The 22,734-nt window shown below is 25.6% G+C and overlaps 1 protein-coding gene across 1 annotated transcript in view; it reads right to left on the reverse strand.

Annotated features, from left to right (window-relative positions):
• Positions 1-22,734, reverse strand: part of LOC113367640 (zwei Ig domain protein zig-8-like) — a 69,690-nt gene that overhangs the window by 41,903 nt on the left and 5,053 nt on the right. Inside the window, exon 3 of the mRNA XM_026609229.1 lies at positions 20,620-20,775. Within this exon, the coding sequence (XP_026465014.1) occupies positions 20,620-20,775 (156 nt within the window). The remainder of the gene's footprint in view (positions 1-20,619; positions 20,776-22,734) is intronic.

Below are 22,734 nucleotides of genomic sequence, written 5' to 3' on the forward strand. Positions count from 1 at the left end.
TTTTTAGTATTTTGTTTAAAAAAAATTTTGTCGGTAGTTTCCTTTTACCAATGTTAATAGTGTCCATTTTAGCGTTTGTTCAAAGTTCGCTTCTTGGTAGAGTACTTTTTGGTGTTAGAATATCAAAAACTGTCGTATCTTCCGTTTTTAATATTCAATCTCTTCATTTTTTCCTTAAATTGCTCTTTATGCAAACCATTTATAAACAATGCACTGTTTGCGCGCATCGGGAACTATTCGTACAATGGGAAAATGAAAGGGATTGACTACACTTCATAAAAACAAATTGTTTTTTTTTCAGGGTAAATTCATGCTTAATCATAAGGCCAGGAAAACATAAATTAAAATTCAGTAAAAAACACTTTCTGACTGATTGAAAAAGTGGTATAAAAATATTTGGATACTAAAATGGCTAATATGAAACTAATATTTTTGAAATTTTGAAAATTTAGAGTTGTGTGCAATTATGAAAATTAAAATTAAAAAAAAAATATACCAAAATTTAAAAAAGGGTAAGTGATGAACAACCGTTGATAAAAATAACTAGTTTTTTAAAGTTAAAAGAACTCTATGAATTTTTAACTTCCCGTAGGGCAAGTTATAGTAATCGCAAAAAAATCGAAAATGAAAATTTTTATATATCTTTACGTTTCAGAGGTTTCTGAACATTTTGGCATACCTTAGAAAAAATGGATGTATGTGTGTGTGTGTGTGTGTGTGTATGTGTGTGTGTATGTGTGTGTATGTGTGTGTGTATGTATGTACGTGTGTGTATGTATGTGCGGATACAAATTTTCGTCGACGATTTCGGGAACACGGATCAACCGATTTGAATAATTCAAAAAACATTCGATTCGTATTGATAAGGAGACGTGCTGATTAGTTTTTGGCAAAGGCAGGTCTAGCCGTTCCGAAGATACGGGGCAAAAAGTGCCGAAAACGGTAACTCAGTTTTTAAGAGAACGGAGCGTCCGATTTGAATAATTCAAAAACGTTTCACTTGTATTGACAAGATGAAGAATCGATAAGATTTTCATAAAGGTAGGTCTAGCGGTTTCGGAGATATGGAGGCAAAAGTAAAAAATGAGCCATTTGGCGGTCAAAAATGATCATTAGACATATGCACATCAAATTATCAGATATTTTATAGAGATTTTAACAATAACTATGAATTTTGTTACATTCCTATAAGTTCCGTACCAATGTTTACCCGTTAGACAGCGACGCGGCGCTTACGCGCTTTATATTTTGTCTCTATGCAGTTAAAGCAGTACAATTGCTTTGAAAAAAGTTCAGATCTTCCACAATATGTGAAAATAAAGAAAAATTTTTTTTTCAAAAAAAAAACAAAAAAAAAAATTAAAAAAAAATTTTTTTTTAAGAAATTTTTTTTCAAAAAAAAGTAATTTTTTGTCCAATTTATAGTTCTCAAAAATCTTATTTTTCAAAGTAATTTTTTTTTTCAAAAATGTTAATCGTTTTTAAAAAAAAAAAAAAATTTTTGGTACGGGAAGTTCCAGCAATTTGCCTTAAGGCACGATGCCTTAATGCCTTAAGACAGAATTCCACTTACAGCTAGTTCAATTTCGAATCATACAAATTCAACACAAAGACAACTGGTTTCAAAACTTAAGAAAAATTTTTAGGGGTAACAACCCTTGATAAACATAAATAGTTTTTTTTAAGTAAGAGTCAATCTGCAATTTGTTTGAATATTATTATAATCTATAGCAACTCGATAAAGTTTAAATTAAATGAATATTGGCGTTTATCATATCTTTTATACAAAAATGAAGAACGATATTATGTTAGGTGCGCTAAAACTAGAAAACCACTGAACCGATTTGGCCACTTTCAGTCTTGATATATTCGTGCAAATCTAGTGATTGTGAGAAATATGAGAAATTATTGCAAAACGACGTAGAAATTTCAGATTTTTAATTAAAATTTTATATTTAAAAATGAAGCTCGATTTTATGATAGACTTGCTAAAACTCAAAAACGGCTAAACCGATTTGGCCACTTTTGGTTTTGAAATATTTGTGCTAATAATGAGAGATTGTGAGAAAGTTGAGATATTATTTCAAAACCGCGTAGAAACTTTACATTTTTAATTTCAATCTCATATATAAAAATTGAGCTCGATATAATGTCAGATTCGCTAAAACTCGAAAACGGCTGCACCGATTTGGTCACTTGTTTAGTCTCGAAATATTTACCGATTACTATATCGAGGATGTAATATTGACATGAATTATTAAATTTGCTAGTTATCTAGTAGAGTTATTTGACAAATAGCAATTTGATAAATTATACAGACTATGGTGAAGTATGAAGTTAAATTAAATAGATCACAAAATATCAATTCATTGCTGAAATGATTTTTTCTACAATAACTTTTACTAATATTTGCATCCACAAAAACAATAAAATCTGTATTTGCGATTCTTTTACCACCCATAACAGTTCCTTTAGTTCCTTTAGTTCCTGGTTCCTGATTCCGGTTGCTCCACCGGTCTTTTACCCATTCGGTCGGTTACTTCCGACTTCCGAACGGAGAACGCGCTTGTGTTTTTCGGAATGAGTTATTTTCCGAACGCGAGTCGCTTCCTGAATCCTCAATCAGCCGATAGAAATATCGCCCATAAAACTTCTGTTCGATTCTCTTTCCTTCGACTATTGTATTGTATTCAAGTCATATACTTTGAGCAGCCTAAGGAGAGCTAGAGCTCGAACACATAAATAAATACAACTAGTACTCTACCGGGGGTGGAGGAATCTTGGCCGTATCTGTAGATAGGCAGATGCTAGAAATAGATGTGTCCGTTTCAAATTGGATTGTATTAGATGTACTGAGGGTGAACGTTATAAATATATAATCCTGGCATTTTTTTTAAAGTTTTCTGATGCTCAATACGATCTTAATTGGGTAATATTCATCTTGCAAAACCATTTGACATTTGACGTATGAGGCGCCGGCATTTGTTTCATCTTAAATTACGCTTCTACAAAATAAAATTAAAATGTAAAGTTTCTACAAGGTTTTGAAATAATTTCTCGCATTTTCCACCACTTCTGGATTAGCACAAATATTTCAAAACTAAAAGTGGCCAAATCGGTTCAATCGTTTTTCAGTTTTAGCAAATCTAACATAATATCGAGCTCCATTTTTATATATAGGATTTAAAATAAAAATGTACAGTTTCTACGAGATTTTTAAATAATTACTCACCTTTCCCACAGTCTCTGGACTAGCACAAATATTTTAAGACTAATCGGTTCAGTCGTTTTTGAGTTTTAGCGTATCTAACATAATATCGCAGTCTATTTTTTATATAAGAAGATAATATTAATCTAAAATACCCTATTGAATTTAATTAAACATAATCTGTCAAAACCATTTGACATTTGACATATAAGCCGCCGGCATTTGTTTCATTTTAAATTACGCTTCTACAAAAATATTCATTTGAAATTTAAAGTTTCAACATGGTTTTGAAATATTTTTTTTGCCTTTCCCACAATTTTTGGATTAGCAGAAATATTTCAAGACTAAAGTGGCCAAATCAGTTCAGTCGTTTTCGAATTTTGGCATACTTAACATAATATCGAGCTCCATTTTTATATATAATATTTAAATTAAAAATGAGCAGTTTTTACGTTGTTTTGAAAAAATATCACCTTATGCAGAATCTCTAAATTAGTAACACTATTTCAATACTAAAAAAGTGGCCAAATCGGTTCAGCCGTTTACGACTTTTATCAAATCTAACATAACATCGAACTCCATTTTCATATATAGGATTTAAAATAAAAATGTACAGTTTTTATGCGGTTTTACAATAATTTTTCACATTACCCACAATCTCTGGATTAGCACCAATAATTCAATACTAAAAGTGGCCAAATCGGTTCAGCCGTTTTTGAGTTTTAGGATACCTAACATAATATCAAGCTTCATTTTTTAATATAAGATTTAAATTAAAAATGTAAAGTTTCTATGCGGTTTTGAAAAAAAATCTCATTTTTCCCACAATCTCTGCATTAGCACAAATATTTCAAGACTAATTGTGGCCAAATCGGTTCAGTCATTTTTGAATTATAGCAAACCTAACATAATATCGAGCTCCATTTTTATATATATTATTCAAAATAAAAATGTACAGTTTCTATGCGATTTTGAATAAATTTTTTACCTTTCCCACAAACTCCGGATTAGCACAAATATTTCAAGACTAAAAGTGGCCAAATCGGTTCAGTTGTTTTTGAGTTTTAGCATTTCTGCAGAATATCGAGCTCTAATTTTATATGTAAAAAATGATGAACATTAATATTTATGTGGCTTTTTGGAGTATAAAGAGTCGCTGTAGGTTATTATAATATTAGAAGAAATCGTAGATAATTTTATATTGTAAAATTTGTCTTTACACTTTATTTAATATTGTTGAACAAATTTAAAAGTTATATAAGATATAGTGAAAAAAGTGTATATCAGCAAAAACCGGAGCATCAAATATTATGTTAATTTCAGGGTATACCGAATTGTTGTATGCTCTTATAATATTCTAAAAAATTTTAGATAATTTTATGTACTAAAAGTTTTCAAGAGTTATAGAAAATTTAATAAAAAAATACCTCCCTTAAAATCTAACCTCTGATTAAAAATAACTTGAAAAATTGCTTTGCCTATAAAACTTTCGAATTGAATTTAACTCAATACTTTACCATAGACTGTATAATTTATCAAATTGCTATTTTATCAAATAACTCTACTAGATAACTGGCAAATGGAATAATTCATGTCAATATTACATCCTCGATATCGTAATCGGTGTAATGATGTCGTTTGTTAACAATATGCATAACATTAATTTTGCACAAAATAACATTTCAGTTTCGTTTCAATCGCGAAAATGCAAAATGTTTGCCAAATAAATCAAGAGTTATTATTATAATCATGATAATCGAATTATGCAGATACGAGTTGACAAATCGATTTATAATTCGATTGAATAATTAAGTTGTAATAAATATATACGAGTATGATTTTTTTTACGAAAATCCGTGTCTGTGTTTGTTCTTAAAAAGATTTAAAATTAAATTCCGTTCAGCTTGATTTAATATAAATTATTCTTTGCAGACGACAAGAGTCGAGAAATAGAAAGAAAAGTAGAAAGAATGTGTCAATATGGAAAAGATATCTTTCTTTCTCCAAGACATCTCGTTTTAGACGTCTCCTAGAAGTCACAGACGAGGAAAGAGATTTATATTTAATATGAATGAATTTTTAAAAAAATATTTGCATTTAGTTCGGCATTGATAATAAATTTTGTTTATAACATTATTGTAAAATTAAATTTTGTTTGAAATATTTTTTTGTAAATTATATTTATCAAGCTTTTTATTAATTGTGTACGGTTTGTATTAATTTTGTTTTTTTTTTATATATGAATTTTGTACTATAATTTAAATAATTTCGTATTTTAAGAAATTTTAAGTGCGTCAAACTGGAACTTGCAAGGAGTAAGTGTATTTTTTTTACTAAATCTTCAATAACTTTTAAAATTGTTCAACAACATCAAGTGAAAGGTTCAGACAACTTTTATAAAATTAAATTATCTACATTTTTTTCTAATATTATAATAACCTGTACTAAGTCTGTATACTATAAAATTGCATTTTATAATTACATAACTTTTTATGTACTGTTTTTAGTGGTGACGTATTTTTTTATATACCGTCCAATACAAAAAATGTAGTTTTTGTACTAAATCTTTAATAACTTTTGAAATTGTTCGACAATATTAAGTGAGGTGTTCAGACTATACTTTTGTAAAATTAAATTATCTACAATTTTTTTTAATATTACTTAACCTACAGCAAGTCGGTGTACTCTAAAATTGTACATATTAATTTTTTGTGTACTCTTTTTAGTAGTTACATAATTTTGTATGTACATTTCAGTGTAAAAATGTAGTTTCTGTACTAAATCTTTAATCACTTGGTTCAATGACATTAAGTAAAGTGCTTAGACAACTTTTTTAGTATTAAATTACCTACAAATTGCTCTAATAATATAATGTTTTATAATAAGTCTGTATACTTTAAAATTGCATGTGAAAATGACATAATTTTCCATACTCCGTTTTAAGCAATTATGCTGTTTTATTCAATAACTTTTTAAATTGTTCAAAAACATTAAATGAAATTAATTACAATTACAATTAAATGTTCAGATTACTTTTACAATATTGAATTATCACAATTTCTTTTAATATTATAAAAACCTACAACAAGTCTGTATACTCTAAAATTGCATTTGAAAACGACATGTTATTTCAAGGCCAGTTTTCAGCAAAATTCTTCAAAGCAAATTCTAACTCTTGAAATTTGAAATATTTTTTTACAAAATCAAATTATCTACCATTTGTAAATTAGATTTATAATAGAAATTAATAGTCAATAATATGAAAATATTTTTGTAATAAAATTTAAGTATTTTTGAAAATTTATTGTATTCTTAAAATAACCTTGATTGAACTTTGAAACGCATTTGAACTTCTGAAAATTTTTAATTTGAAAAAATCATTCCAACAAAATAGTGTAGAAATATATTAAATTTACCAACAACTTTTACATTTATTATAAATAAATTTAGCAAAATTTTCTTTAAATTTTCATCCAATTCCATTTTTCCACTTAAAAAAATAAATTCTTAAAATTTTCAAATAAAAACGTTTGCTTATTTGTCGTAGTTTTTGATAAAAGAGACAGACATATCATATTCAATATCATATCAATCCCATTAAATATATTTCATTAAAATTCCCGTAAACAAAAACCCTTTTCCATCTTTTATCAAAAGTCTCGTCTCAATTTCAAACGCCTGAAAAGATTTCTTATAATTTCGAATACTAAGGCGAAAGAATTCGCTTAATTAAATTAAATATGATTTATTTTTGAAAGAAAAGGGAAAAATTACAGACGAGACATCACAGGCTTCATTTAAAATATTAAAAACTGTGTAATTTGATACAATACAAATTTGATATAGCAATATGTAGAATTTTAAGTAACAAATTTTTTATTATATTTATTTTATATTTCTGATATAACACAGTTCCTAACAGTTTGTTCGTGTAGAATTATTTGCATATAATAATTTCTATTTATGCAAACGTATGCAAAACAAAACTCCACCGTAATAAATTTTAATCGTCATAAACTAACAGCGCGATATGTGTGTTTTCATCTATTTTGATTTATACTAAATAATTTTAGATACTACGTTATGTAATCAGAAATCTGGAGTACAATTTGTTGTAAAACAACTAGAATAAATAATAATAAATAGTAAAATTAATTAATTATCAAAAATACATTCTTATGACAGAAATATTATTAAATTAACAAAAATATTGAGTATTACTTATACTAAATTTTTTATTTTTTTATCTATTACTATTATGATTTTATAAAAAAGTTTTTACTCTAGTTTCCCAACAAGTTTGTTACTTGATACTAATGTTTTACATATGTTGCACTAATTAAATATCCATATATTATCAACATGTATGCATAATGTTGTTTTCCTAGTGATATATGTTTTGGGCATAATCCTGTTCAGATTTGTTTCACGCTCCGGTTGTAATTAAATATAAACAAACAGGGATATAAACATATGTGTAAAATAGATCTATAGGTATAGTAGATGATAAGGATAGTTCATGAAATAATTTAAAGAAAAATTAGAGAATTATTAGATAAAAGTATTTGCTATTAAATATTTAATATTTAATTAATTGTTTGAGTTCTCTCCTCGTAGTTTTTATTAACTTTTATGTGTTCTGTAAATTAACGGTCGTATGCTAAACAGTGATCGACATTTAATATAAATCTGAAATATCACATAAAAATTATTAAAATTCTACCTTAAAAAAGGAATGGAAATTTACATAGGGAATGTAGGATCATACATCTAATCCGTAACACATACTAGTGTAACTATAAAGCCTGAACAAAGGTGATGTTTGGGAATTTATATTAAAAAAACTACTTTATCAATCATTTCAAAATTTTAGGAATATATTTAGACATGTTTTAAGAATACATAGTAAAATTTTTGAAGAAAAAAATTTAATATTTTTTAAGTTATCGTCGATCTCCAACGGCGCGACAAAAAAAGACCCTTCACTGCTGCAGTGATTCCAGCCTTCTACGTGGATTAAATTTCAAAGAAAAAATTAAACAAGATAATATTGTCTGTAAAATGAACTACGATGAAGAAAAAATCGAAAATGGACAAAATAGCGGCGTTTTTTTAAAAAAAAGTCGAATTTTACCCAAAATTTTTGTTGTTTTTAGATTGCCAAAATTCGATTTTTTAACCGATCGAAAAATCGATAGTTCATTTTATGGAGAACTATATATAGAACATGTGAAAAAAATCGATAGTGATCGGATCATTTGTTTTCGAGAAAAACGCGTTTAAAGATTAAACGATCGTTACAATATATACTATATATATACTCTTTAACTGGCTATGACTCAAAAACTATTTAAGATATCGATTTGTATTAGTATGTTATTTTTAAAGGTATAACCTATCGAAATATGGCAAAATTGAAAATTCGATATTTTGAAAATTTCACACTAGTTGTGCCCCTTAATACAGATGTCAGTAATGAATATTGAACATTTCCTTGCAAGAGTAAATGGGTTTATAATCAAGATAAATACGTAAAATAATCACTATCTTTTTATATTGAAAGGATAAATTTATAACTGGCTATTGTAGATAAAATATTTAATATGCACCTAAATCGATTGCCTACACACGATTATCCATAATTTTGATCGCAATTATAATTATAACAACGCACCTACAATTGGCGAACTAATTCCGTTGTTCGCAGAATACATTAGCAACTTGGTCGTACAAGTTGCAGGCAGGTTGCCGGAGTCACCCGGATTCACCCGGAGCCGCCGGAGTAGAGTCTCCACCGCGCTCCGGAGACCCAAAACTCCGAGGGCATAATCACGGAACCATTATTCGTGTAATATTATGTATATTACAAGCCAACTGAAAACGGGCGATGACTCTATAGAGGAGACCGGGGGTAAAGGATATACTTTGGTAATTTTTCCTAGAGTATGTTATAGTAATTGCAAAAAAATAAAAAAATGTATATTTTTACGTTTTAGAGGTTTCTGAACATTTTGGTATATCTAAGAAAAAAATGGATGTGTGTGTGTGTGCAAACGTGTATGAGCGTGTGTAAATATGTGCGGATACAATCTGTTATCAACGATTTCGAGAACACTGACTAACCGATTTGAATGATTTAAAAAACTCCCGATTCCTATTGATGAAGAGACGTGCTGCTTAGTTTTTGGCAAAGGCAGGCTTAGCCGCTTAAGAGATATGTGACCAGAAATGCCATTTTAGTTTGTGAGAAAACAAAACGTCCAATTTGAATTATTCAAAAAACCTTTTATTTGTATTGACAAAATGAAGAACTGATTATATTTTGAAAAGGCAGGTTTTTCAAAGATCTAATAAAAATGTAAATAAAATGTCATTTGGCAGTCAAGAATGATAATTAGACATATTCACATCTAATTATCAGATATTTTTTATAGAGATTTTAATGATGAGTAGTAAATTTGATTAGATTTTTAGTTTTTTAGATTCTGTACCAATATTTTAATTTTTAATGTTAACTTATATAATTCAAAAAATATCATCATTATTTTCGACAAAAAACTTTCGGTTTGTGTTTCTGGTGCCAAAAAATAGTCAAACAGTTTTTGAGAGAACGGATCATCCGATTAGAATGATTCAAAAAGCTTTTTTTGCTTTAGCGGTGTGCACAAATGACTAGTTATTCTGAAGAGCAAGCCCAGCAAGGCAAAATTTTGACAAAAAAATCTATTTTTAACAAAATCGGCAAAAATGGTGTCAAAAATGATTATACAGTTTGTGAAAAATCAGATCATCCGATTAGAATTATTCAAAAAGCATTTTTTTGCATTGGCGGTGTGAAAAAATGATTAGTTATTCTGAAGGACAAGCCCAGCAAAGGCAAAATTTTGAAAAAATAGTTAAATTTTCAAAAAAATCGGCAATATGGTCAAAAAATGGTCATACAGTTTGTGAGAAAACAGATCATCGATTAGAATGATTCAAAAAGCATTTTTTGCGTTGGCGGTTTAAAAAAAAATAGTTTTTGTGCAAGACAAGCACAGCTAGACAAAATTTTGAAAAAAATGTTCAACTTTAAAAAAAGCTCGGCAAAAATGGTGCAAAAATGGTCAAACAGTTTGTGAAAGAACGGATCAACCGATTAGAACGATTCAATAAGCATTATTTGCGCTGGTGTGAAAAAATAATTAATTTTTGTTAATGGCAGAATTTTGAAAGCAAGGCAAAATTTTGAAAAAAAGTAAAAATTTTCCAAAAAATAGAATAAACTGTGTAAAAAAACGGTCTACTAGTTTGTGAGAGAGCAGATCAACCGATTTGAATGATTAAAAAGGCATTTTTACGTTAAGTAAATGATTAGTTTTTGTGAAAAGCAGGGCGTTCAAAATTTAAAAATTAGGCAATTTTTTAGACATTTCAAAGAATTCGAAAATTTAAAAAAACAAGTAATCAAAGTTTAAAAAAATTCTAAATTTTGTAAAAAATTAAAAATTAAAAATAAAAATCAAATTTTAAATAAAATTATATTATAAACTTTAACAAAATTAACAAAAGTCAATTTTACCATAAACAAAAATAAAATTAAAATTAAAAATAAAACGTTTTTCAAAATTTACAGATTTAAATTTTTGTTATTAATGAAAATTAAAAAATTCAGATTAAGAAATTTAAAAAAAAAATGCAAATTTAAAATTTATAAAATTAATGTTTAATAAAGTTCAATGTTCCTAAAAAAAATCCATTTTTTTTTTTGAAGAGCTATAATAAATTTTCAAATTTGTCAATTTTTTGTAATTGAAAAAAATTGATATAAAAAAAAGGTTTTCAAAATTTCCACAGCTTTCTGAACAATTTTTATCATTACATGTTTCGAAAATTAGTTTTCATTAAAAATTTTAAAAATATACAGAGTTTGGTTAAATTTCAAAATATAACTGAACTAAATAATTTTATGTTTACAATTCAGTTTGGACAAAATTAAACTATTTCATTAGATTTATTGTAAATAAAATTCTTAGAAATATGAGATAAGGTCCTTGAATGGATTCACCCATTCCAAACTGAGCTCGATAGGATTCTGTTTATATATGTTTATATATAAGCCCAACAAGGAAAAGTTTTGAAAAAAAGTTCAAAATTCCAAAAAAGTCGATTTTTTTTTACATTTGAGCAATTCTTCGGACATTTTAAAAAAATTGTAAATTTTAAAATATAGAGTGTTCAAAGTTTAACTAACAAATGCAAAAGAAAAAAAACAGATTTTTAAAAAAAATATTAATTTTTTAAATTTTAATTTTTTTAAATTTATAAAAAAAAATCTAAATTACTTTTAAAAATTATCTATTATTAAAAAATAATGAAAATCAGTTTTTATTGAAGTTTTCGAAAATATACAAAGTTTTGTATATATACTGTAAAAAATTATTTGAAGTTTACAATCCTATTTGGACAAAATCAATCTACTTTGTTTGATTTGTTGTGAATAAAGTTTTCAGAAATATGAGATAAGGTTCTTGATCGTATTCATCCATTCCAAACTGAGCTCTGTTTATATATGTTCACAAGTCTTGTAAACATACTTAAGCAAAGAATAATACAGTTCATAGTATTTAAAATAATTATATTCAAAAATATTTAAAACCCTTGTTAATAATAATTAATAAAATGATTGATTTCTAATTATTTTTGTCTCTCGTATTTTTATTACGGTACAGAAAGTTCCAGCAATTTACTACAAATCCTATACTCATCTAGTTTTTTGTTTCAAATCACACAAATTACAGGCGTAACTTTAAAAATTCCTTTAATTATTGTTAAATCAAAATGAAGGATACTTCCTTCCTATACTTCTTATTTTTCTTGAATTCCGTATCGATTGATAGCATTCTTTTTAAATGTGTGCATTTTACCCAATACCCGAGTTTCCTCTAAATTTTCCTGTCTCAACATTAGCAAAACTTTTGACCGAATTCAAAACAATGGTGAATCTGATTAAAAGTGTTTCTAACGAGTCAGTATTGTTTACAGGACGGGTTCACTAGACCGACAAATTTACAAGAGATATTTAAATAAAATATGGGTTGAATTTTATAATTAAATGGAAAATATAGTATATATATATATATATATATATATATATATATTTATTGGTGTTATGTCCAAAGCCAAGTCCATATTTTGAGAGCGCCACATTTTTGTTTGTTGTTCAATATTAATTATAAAAATATTTTTCAATCCTTCTCCTTCAAAACAGATTTAATATTTAATACCTTCTGCCCTCTTATAAAATTAATTGTGTATTATTAAAGTGGAAATTATTTAAGAGCTCACCTTTTCTTTGCCACTTCAATTTTCCAATAACTCGTTAAAGAATTTTCTTAGAACAGAACGAGAGCTCGAGTAAAAAATAAAAAAAAATATTTTAAAATTTGATTTTTTATACTTTTATTTTAAAAATTATATCAGAAATCAATTTTTTTGTTTGCAGAAACATTTACAACTGGCATTTTACATTTTTGTTTGGTTAAAATCATAATTGTTGAAATTATTTGGATTTTTTTAAATTTCAGTGTTTTGAATATCGAATGAGATTTTTGTCATAGCCTTATTCAAAATATAATATGAATTCGGAATACTTTTTTAACTCAAAAATTTTGTCCGGGACACTACTATTTTGTTAGCTTTGCAGAAACTAGATGAAATTTACTAAAATTCGACATAAACTGTCTTATACACTTTGATACAAAAATTTGGAACAATTTGAACACGCCCTAATAAATTTTGCATATTAACAATATATGGGTTCTGGACACTTTTTTACATTTTTGCAAATAACTCAAGAATTTTGTTCAGGGCATTCTTTTTTTGTTAGCTTAGCAGAAACTAGATAAAATATACTAATGTTCTACATGAACAGTCTTATACACTTTGATAGAAAAATTTTAGATAGTTTGAACAACGCCCTAATAAATTTTAAATGTTAACAATATATGGGTTCGGGACACTTTTTACATTTGTGCAAATAACTCAAAAATTTTGTTCAGGGCACTCTTTTTTCTTCAGTTTAACAGAAACTGGATATTTATGTATATATTATTATTATTATTATTTTACCCCCAGATCTTCCATTACAAAATCAATCGAAAACCCAAAAAGACGCCTCCACCGTCCAATTTCGATCCCATGTCTTCGCAAAACTTATAACGAAGGCGATATTGTTCCTCCTTTCGGAGATTTTACGATTTTACGAAAGGCCCTTCTCGTAAATAATGTTTAATCGCTATGTAATTAATTGATCGCTCAAACTTGCAGACCATAAATCTAGAAGGAAGAACATTGTCGTCTTTTGCAAACGAAATACACAGAAATTTGGCCTGAATTCGTAATTTAATGCGGTGGAGAGGATAAGTTGATATATAAATTGTTAGAGGACATTGGAATAGAAAGTAAAGATGTAGATGGATCATATAAAAATATACAAATGAGTTCTTGACTTTTTTTCAAACAATTTGTACATAAATTTTCACTTATGTGAAGAAGTGCTGAATTTAGAGTGTTTGTAGATATTTGTTATATATTTTGTGTATATATATATATATATATATATATATATTAATCCTTTGCAATAAATTTGTATAATTGCTTGCACAATGCAAGTAAGAGCCACTTCAAATATATATTTTTGTTTAGATCTCCAAAACGCTTAGTAAAATAAAATACACAATGTCTGGCTTGTGTTTCTCAATTAAATAAGTATAAATATGTATAATTTTGTTTTATAATAATAAATAATTGATAATTAAAATTTTGTGGCAATACTTAGCGGGGTTACTTATATATGTTAGAAAATTTAATACTGTTTTCTATATGAAAGTAAGAATTTTCTAGTAAAGAAAATATTTTTTCTTAAAACCAAATTGCTTAGAGTTATCTATACTTTATGTTGAATTTATAATTAAATTTATAAAGATAGAAAAAAAAAAATTAAATGCATACCGAAATAATCTTATAATTTTTTTTTTTGTATCTTGTAACTTTTATTAACTTTAATTAACATTAATATATTTTTGATTCTGATAAATACGTTTATATCTTTATTTTAATTGCCAATAATTTTTTTTTTAAATTCACTATATTATATAAATTGATCATGAAAAGTTCACGTTAATGAATAATTAGTTTAAAAACTGCATGGATACATAAAACGGGTATAAGATTACAATCTTGTCTTGTTATAAATAAATTAATTTAAATAAAAATACATTTATATTTTAGCCCCTGATATGATAATTTAGAAAAGCAACATTATTTTGAAAATACAGATTTAATTTAAACTACACATCAATTCGATTTCTTAAACTTTTTTATTTTTCAATTTTAATTTTATAATTCAAAATTTTATTTTAATAATATTTCTAATATTATAATACTAAAAAATCTATGATATTGTAACACAACTGATTTCAAATTTTCAGTAAATGTTGATAAAATATTGTAAAAACCAAAATTGTAATATTGAAATATTCATTAGTTATTGAAATTCCCAACAAAATTTTGCGGTTATCTTTATTAAAATATTTATTTAAAAAATTTCTATAAATTCAACTGTTTTTGTTTCAAAAATTCCTAATAGAATCTTAATGTTTCATTGTAATAGATTTACAATTTTTACTAGTAAATTGAATTACATTTTTTCTTATTTTTAATTTATTTATTATTTTGATATACTAAAGAGTAATTTTAATGATTTTACGTAAAATATACGAGAACTAAAAGCATTTTTAGAAAAATTAACTACCCGAATGAGTTTATGTTTTTATAAAAACATTCGATTTGTTAATTTTATGTTTTCTCGACGTTTTAAGCCATTCTAAATCGTTTGGGACTGATTTTAAGGAAAAAGTATGTGTGTGTATATTTAACAATTTTTTGAAAAAAAAAAAACTTTTCGTTCAGAACGATAAAATTGTACATATCAGTTGTACAACTTTGCTTCCGCCGTTTTTACAAACGACTTGCTTACAAAAAACGGCGGATACAAAGTTATCGACGTTCAGTAGAAAATATTTTCATTAAATCAAAAGGAAGAAGTAATATTTTTTAGTTTTCACATAATTAAAAAAGTATAATTTTTAAGTATAAAAATTATATTATATTTAAAGGTCTCATAAACTAAACAACAATGCTCACGACCAAAAAAATTAACAACAAAAGAAAATAATTTTGTTATGGATTTTCAACCATTGCTGATAGCGACGTCGCAAGAATCCGGGTGTTGGATGGTTAGCCCTCTACTTTCAAATATTGTTATTTAAAAATTTTTAGCTTTCTGTGTTTTTGAAATATCGGTCTTAAACTTTTTTATCCGCTCTGCTCTTCGTTTCGGGAAGTTCATGCAACTTGCCTCAAGGCAAATGCAACTTACAACTAGTTAATATTGTTTTGAGGTTTTTGATAAGATTGAGAATCATTTATGAACCAAATCGGTTAGTTGGTTTTATCATCCACCATATAAAATATTAGGGCGGCCGAGGCTGTAACTCGGCGCGGATTAAGGGGCGACTTACGACCCGCCGCGGCCGGTTAATGAGAGTCAAAGTACAGGGCCGGATTTCGATAAAAATCAGTGCTATATTGACATTACAGCCTCAAAATGTATTTCCACTAGCGTTTGTCGGTTTTCAAAAACCGGTTTTTTTGGCGAAAATTATTGAATTCGAAAACTGTTTTTTTGTGAACAAAGTCGGTTTTCATTGTAGAAATAGAAAATGACAAATATAGTCAAATATAGAAGATAGATGAAAGCGTTTTTTTTATGATTCTTGAAATCATAAAATAACAATGTTCAATAACATTTGCTATCTTATCAGTCTGCAATAGTTTACAGAAAGGTTTTGTATATAATAATTTAGATTTTTATACCAGTGTATATAGTAATTTGAATCAGTGTGACTTCTTCTTGAAAAAGTAACTTAATATACTCAAACTTAAGAAAAAGAGTTTTAAACCTTAGAATTCACAAATAAAAAAACAAAAAACTTGGGATTATTATATCAAGCTTTAAAAACAATAAAGCATATTCTGATCGCAAGTATGAGATTATTTGCTATTTCAGAAAATTTTGTGAGTAAACAAAGGACACGTCTAGTAGCAATTCGATAGATGATCTCAGTTTTTTTTAAATCATATTTTTATAAACAAAAAACAGTTAAAATGTTTAAAATTAACTAATTAAAATTGCTTGGAACAGACAATACCCGAGTTTAGCTTAATTGTTTTTGAAACTAAAATTGATATTAACAAGTTTGTATCAATATGTATCTAATATTAATTTAAGGAATGTTTTTTATTTAAAAATGTAATATTTTTATTCATTCGAAAACTTTCCTTCCACTATCATAAAAATATTTTCATTCTTATATGTGAAAATGATGCATTAATAACGAATAATTGTTTTCAAAGTTAATTAATCAAAATAAACTATTATTTTTTTGTTATACTAATTAAAATTAAAATAATTTTGCTTAGTATCCAAAAAATTGAACAATAAATAAATTCAGTCAAATACTGCTATAAATCACACTAAATTTACGGATAAATTATAGAATATTCGAGCAAAAAATTATCTTCTATATAAAATTTGAAAACCGGTTAAAACCGGTTTTTAGTAAAATTAAAATTCTAAAACCGGTTTTCTGAAATGTCGATTTTTGTATAAACCGTAATTTTCATATTTTAGGAAGAACTTAAGTTAAAAATTAGTAATTAAACAGAATAATTACATATATTCAATTTAATAAGAGAAAGAAACAGGGAAAATGCATAAAATACAAATCAAGTTTTTGAAGATTATTATTTATTTTATCATTCAGAAATTTTATTTATATTATTTATCATTTTTTTTTTATTATTATTTGCTAATATTTTATATCAAATCATATCACGGATATTATTTTCATGTAAATTTTATACTTTGCTTTTTTATTTGTTTAAATTTATGCTATTATTTATCAATATTACTTGATGTTAATAATTTAGCAGTTGTAATAATTATTGAAATTAAAAAAAAAAAAAAGTTTTTGAAGATGAATTATGACTCTTTGAATCATTTAAATTTGAGATTTGACCAAAATGTAATTATTATTTAACAAAACAGAAAGACGTTCACCTGCCCTAAATAATTCTATTTAAATTTATACATATATTTTTATATAAGTCGATCTTATAATATTAAAGTTGTCCTTACTTCAAACAACTCTACGTCTCTATTTTAAAATTCGAAAATAAATCTAATGTCAACAGTCCTAATGATAAACAGACATTGACTGTCTGTATATTCTCTTTCAACATCAAAGACTTATAAAATCGTTAACAGCCTGTTAAACATAAACTTCAACATTTAACAGTTTGTTTACGAAAGATAAATTATCGAATAGTTGCCAATAAACACTCATCTTTAATTAAATTAATTAAATTAATTGTTTAGTTTGGATATAATTAAAAGCGATTTGTAAATGCCAGTTTATAATTTATAAGTAGATTTATTATGCTACTGAATCATAATGAATACTGTCAAAAAGTCACGTATTTGCTGTACATTCAGGCGTTTTGCACATAAACTGCAACGTTACTCGTATGTTATGAAGCTGGGTCAGAAAGACCCTGTTATCTAACATCGTTTTTGTTGACATTTTTGCAGTTTCTAGGTTAGATTTTCTTTTTAACAACCTGAGAAATGCCCCTGACTGCTTAGCAACAACCAAAATATTTAGTAAGGAACCCTCTTTATAACGCAGATAAAATTTTGAAATATATTTATATACCAACAGTGTGTAGTTTATGATAAAACTAAGTATAAACAATTAAAAAAAAAATAATTAGAATATTATAAAATATTCAATTACCATTCAAATTTTCATTACAAAAATATTTATTTTCCATTATTTTCGGAGTACAAGAGTGATTGATTGGAAATTCGACTCGGTGCGAAATGAATTATATTTTTTGTTTGTGTTTTTAATTTTTTGCAGAGTTTTTTAATCAAAATCATAAACATGAGAGTGTTCTAACGCATTTTTTCGAAACAGATGCAAATCAACAAAAGCAACTGATGTTATTGTATGAAACAAAAGTCGGATATTTAATTTGATGATGAAGTTTTTGGGTTATGTTAGTTTTTTTTAATTTTTTCATACAATATTTAATGCAAGATTTAATTTAGGGGATTGACATAAATATGTAATATGGAATTTTAGAGTATTTTTCTAAACTTGTAATTCTTAAAAAAATGTGTACATAAAAAGATATTTTTGCACTAGGTTTGTAATATATAGGCAATTTATATCATTTACTCAATTTTCAGATAATTTTCAAATAAAGTATATAACATTTGCAGACAATGTTTTTACATTTTAATTTTATACATTGTCATGCAAATTTAAACAATTTTTTTATTTACTTTACAACTTTTTTACATCATTTTTAGACGATTTGCAACATTTTTGGATAATTTTATACATTTTCAGACAATTTACAATATTTTCAAATAATTCGCTACATGTTTCATACTTCCCGTCAATCTGCAATATTTTTAAATAATTTTCTACATTTTTACACATTCTCAATTTTTTTTACACTTCTGGACAATCTGCAATTTTTTTGAATAATTCACGAAATTATCAAACCATTTGGAGAATTCTAATACATTTTTTTCCATTTTTAGAAAGTTTGCAAAAATTTTAAATTTTCTGATATTTCAGACTATTTGCAACATTTATAATGATTTTATACACTGTCAGATATTTTTCAATATTTTTAGATAATTTTCTACACTTTTATACAAATTTTCTACATATTTTACACTTCCGGACAATCCGCAACATTTTTGAATGATTTTTTAAATTTTCTACACTTTTCACCATTTTTAGATGAATTTATACATTGTCATACAATTTTCATTATTTATAAATAATTTCCTAAGTTTTTACACAATTTTTCTATATTTTTCACACTTTCGGACAATCTGCAATATTTTTAAATGATTTTCTAAATTTTCAGATCATTTGCAATATTCTAATACAATTTTTACTAATAACAATTTTTAATTATATTTGTCTGAAATTTCAGATGATTTGCAACATTTTTAAACGATTTGCTACATTTTTGAATAAAATTTAATAAACAGATAATTTTTAAAATTTTCAAGCAATTTCCTGCTTTTTAAAACCATTTGAAACATATTCAGATATTTCAATCCATTATCAAACGAGTTGCACTATTTTCAAATATGTTTTTACATTTTCAGACAATTTTGCTAAAATTTCCAATTGATTTTCTGAATATTCTGTCTGAATGTTTATTTTTACGTTTTCAGCTAATAAGCAACATTTTTAAATGACTTGCTAAAATTTTCAATGATTTTCCAAAATTTCTGTCATTTTTAAATATTTTCCAACAATTTGCTACATTTTCCGACTGTTTGCTCCATTTTTATATGATCAATCTAAGGCTACATTTATCACATTTTTAGAGTATTTGTTACAAATTTATTCAATTTTTCAAGAAAACAAATTACAAAAACTTCAAGAAATTTAGAATGCATTTGGAAAATCTGGAACATCTCCATATTATCAGATTATCCGTAATATTTTCATACTATCTGAAACCTATACAATGCATCTAGAATATTGTAAGACAATCCTATTAAGAATATTTTCAGACTACTTAAAATATTTTTACACTATCTGCATCGGTTTCAAGACTATGTAGAACATTTTAAGATCTTTTTTTATCAATAATTCCAAAGAGTGTAAAATATTTAGATTTTGACATTCTCTTGTTTTGTCGCTTTAGAAGTTTTACTTCAATAGACTTTTAAAGCGATTCATGACTTACAAAAATAAAATAATGTAAATATTATCCATTCACAATATTGTTAAACATATCAATCAATAGTGGACCCTAGAACAAAAATCTTTTATAACCCCTGCTATATAGATTATCATTCTTTCTCCGTTTGCATAGAATTGCAAAATGCAAGCACACAATCCGTCCGAATGGATTTTAATTAAAATCATAAAAATAAATCGGGATTACGCATTCGCAGACTTTTAGAACAATGAAAATCATTATTATTCCACAGATCTACCTTCTGGATCTGTTCAGATGGACATAGTCAGACAAATAAATTATTTCGAAAAAAATACAGAGTAACCCTATGAGTCGGATGAAAAAAAATTAAACCGTTTTTGGATTTACATACATATTATAAACACTTTGAAAGAAAATTCAAATTCAAAATTTGATTTTTCCTCAAAGTTTCTCATCTAGTTCGATCCTCGATCTTGGCCAATTTCAAAAATTTAAAAGCCAATAAAATTAAAAAAAAATCCCTATGAAACTAGTTTTTTACTTACCGTTCTGTCTCCCAAATTCCTGACATTACAATGGAGCAGGGCGGTTTGTCCTGGAGAGCTCTCCACATTTCGTGGAGCAGGACCGAATTCAGGAAAAGGACCTATTGTTGTACTAGTTGGAGATGGTGTTTTTTCCATTTTGTGTCCAACTATAACCTAAAACAAAGAAAATTACATCATTACTTGAATCAAAATACAAAATCAGTCAGTCAAGATTCTAGTCTAGACAACTTTACAATTTCTGTTGAAGGTTTTCTTTTAGTTTTTACTTTTAATAACACACTCAGTTCCCTGTTTTCTACTTATAATTAAAATCTCCCTCTGACAGAATCACCGATTCCGTTTATAAAATTAATTGTTTAGATTGTGACAGTTGTTACATCGGTAAAAGTCTCCAATAGAGAAAGAATCAGCATATTTATAATTCAAAAAACCCTAGACAATTTAAAACAATGTTTTCTGATTAAACTACAAATTCTAGAATTTTTTGTATATGGCATTTTATTTGGTTTTCAAATATTGTTAAATTTTTTTTTTTAATTTTACGAGTTCTATTTATATCTTGAAAAAGTAATCCTTATCTATCCTTTATAAAATTATTAAATTGCAATTGAATGTGCTAATAAAATATGGTCAATAATATAAATCATTGTAAAAATAAAATATAAATGTTTGCAATACAATTTTATTAGCAATAAATCTTAATAAATTTTAAGTTTTTCTGTTTAACAATAACAACTCATTTTACATTTAGAAATTCAAAGTTTCAAAAAATTCAAGTGTTCGAAATATTTCAGAATAAAAAAAAAATCCAAATTTTTAAAAATTTCAAAAACTATCAAAATTTAGAAAAAATCGAGATCTTACAAAAATTTGAGAATATTTCGAAATTTAAAGAAAAATCGACTAATTCGTTTCAAAAAATTCAAATTTTTGAAATTTTTCATAATTTTCAACAAAAAATCTAACTTTTGAAAATTTTTAAAAAACATCAAAATTAAAAAAAAATCGATATCTTACAAAAATTTGAGAATATTTCGAAATTTAAAGAAAAATCAACTACCCAATTTTCAAGAAATTAAAAAAAAAAGATTTTTTCTATAAATTATAAAATTTTGAACTTTTAAAAATTTTTCAAGTTCAAAATTATGAAATAAATTAACCAATTTTACACTCGTCGACCAAATTAATAAACATTAATAAATTTACAGTATAAATTTATATTGAAAATTTGATATATCTATTTGAAATTATTTAAATTTATATAGAAAATATTATTGTATAAAGTTATCTGAAGATGCTAGAATAAAATTGGAACTTGTATAAAAATATTGACGATTTTATAAACTATTTTTATAAATATTTATATATATATATATATACTATTTCTAAAAATAATTATCTATAAGTATTTTGCAAGTGCTAAAAGTTGTGTCACAGTTTATAAATATAATTAGAATATTTATTTGGGACATCCATGTATTCTATTTTGATCTGTAGTATATTAAGTACATTATTGACCTATAAGATCTTGTACAAAACAAATGCTAAATACTTGTAGTTTTGTTACAAAGATAGTTTTTACTATTGTTATTTTCAATAAAATTATTAAAAGAAAACTAAACTATCTCTACCAGAATACTAATAAATCATAATTTGCTTGCAAATATTATCTTCTCTTGAAAAATGCAAAACAAAATAATTATTTAAATTTTATTTATTTTATTTTATTTTTAATTTTAAATGCTATTTTTTAATATAATATTTCATTATAAATGAGCACAATTGATAATTTGTTTACATAAAATTTTATCTACATATATATTTCATGTTAGAAACAATTTCATTAGTAAAACTATCTTTATTTTAATTACTATTTATTATTACGTAATTATTTAATTAATTTCATCAATACAAGCTTTATGTTCAGTTTTTAAATAGTTATCCGAAAGATAAGAAAATTTGTTGGGTTATTTATTAAGCTTTAGTACGGTCTTGATTTTTTTTGACGAAAAATCAATATTTATCTTTTATTCTAATATAATATCGGTAATATAATAATTTCAATAGAAATACTTTGTGATTATAAGTTAGTATTTATTTTGTGACAAAATT

The sequence above is a fragment of the Ctenocephalides felis genome, unplaced genomic scaffold (assembly GCF_003426905.1).
Source record: "Ctenocephalides felis isolate EL2017-DRISC unplaced genomic scaffold, ASM342690v1 CF-g0.4_SCAFFOLD_01170, whole genome shotgun sequence".
Classification (NCBI taxonomy): domain Eukaryota; kingdom Metazoa; phylum Arthropoda; class Insecta; order Siphonaptera; family Pulicidae; genus Ctenocephalides; species Ctenocephalides felis.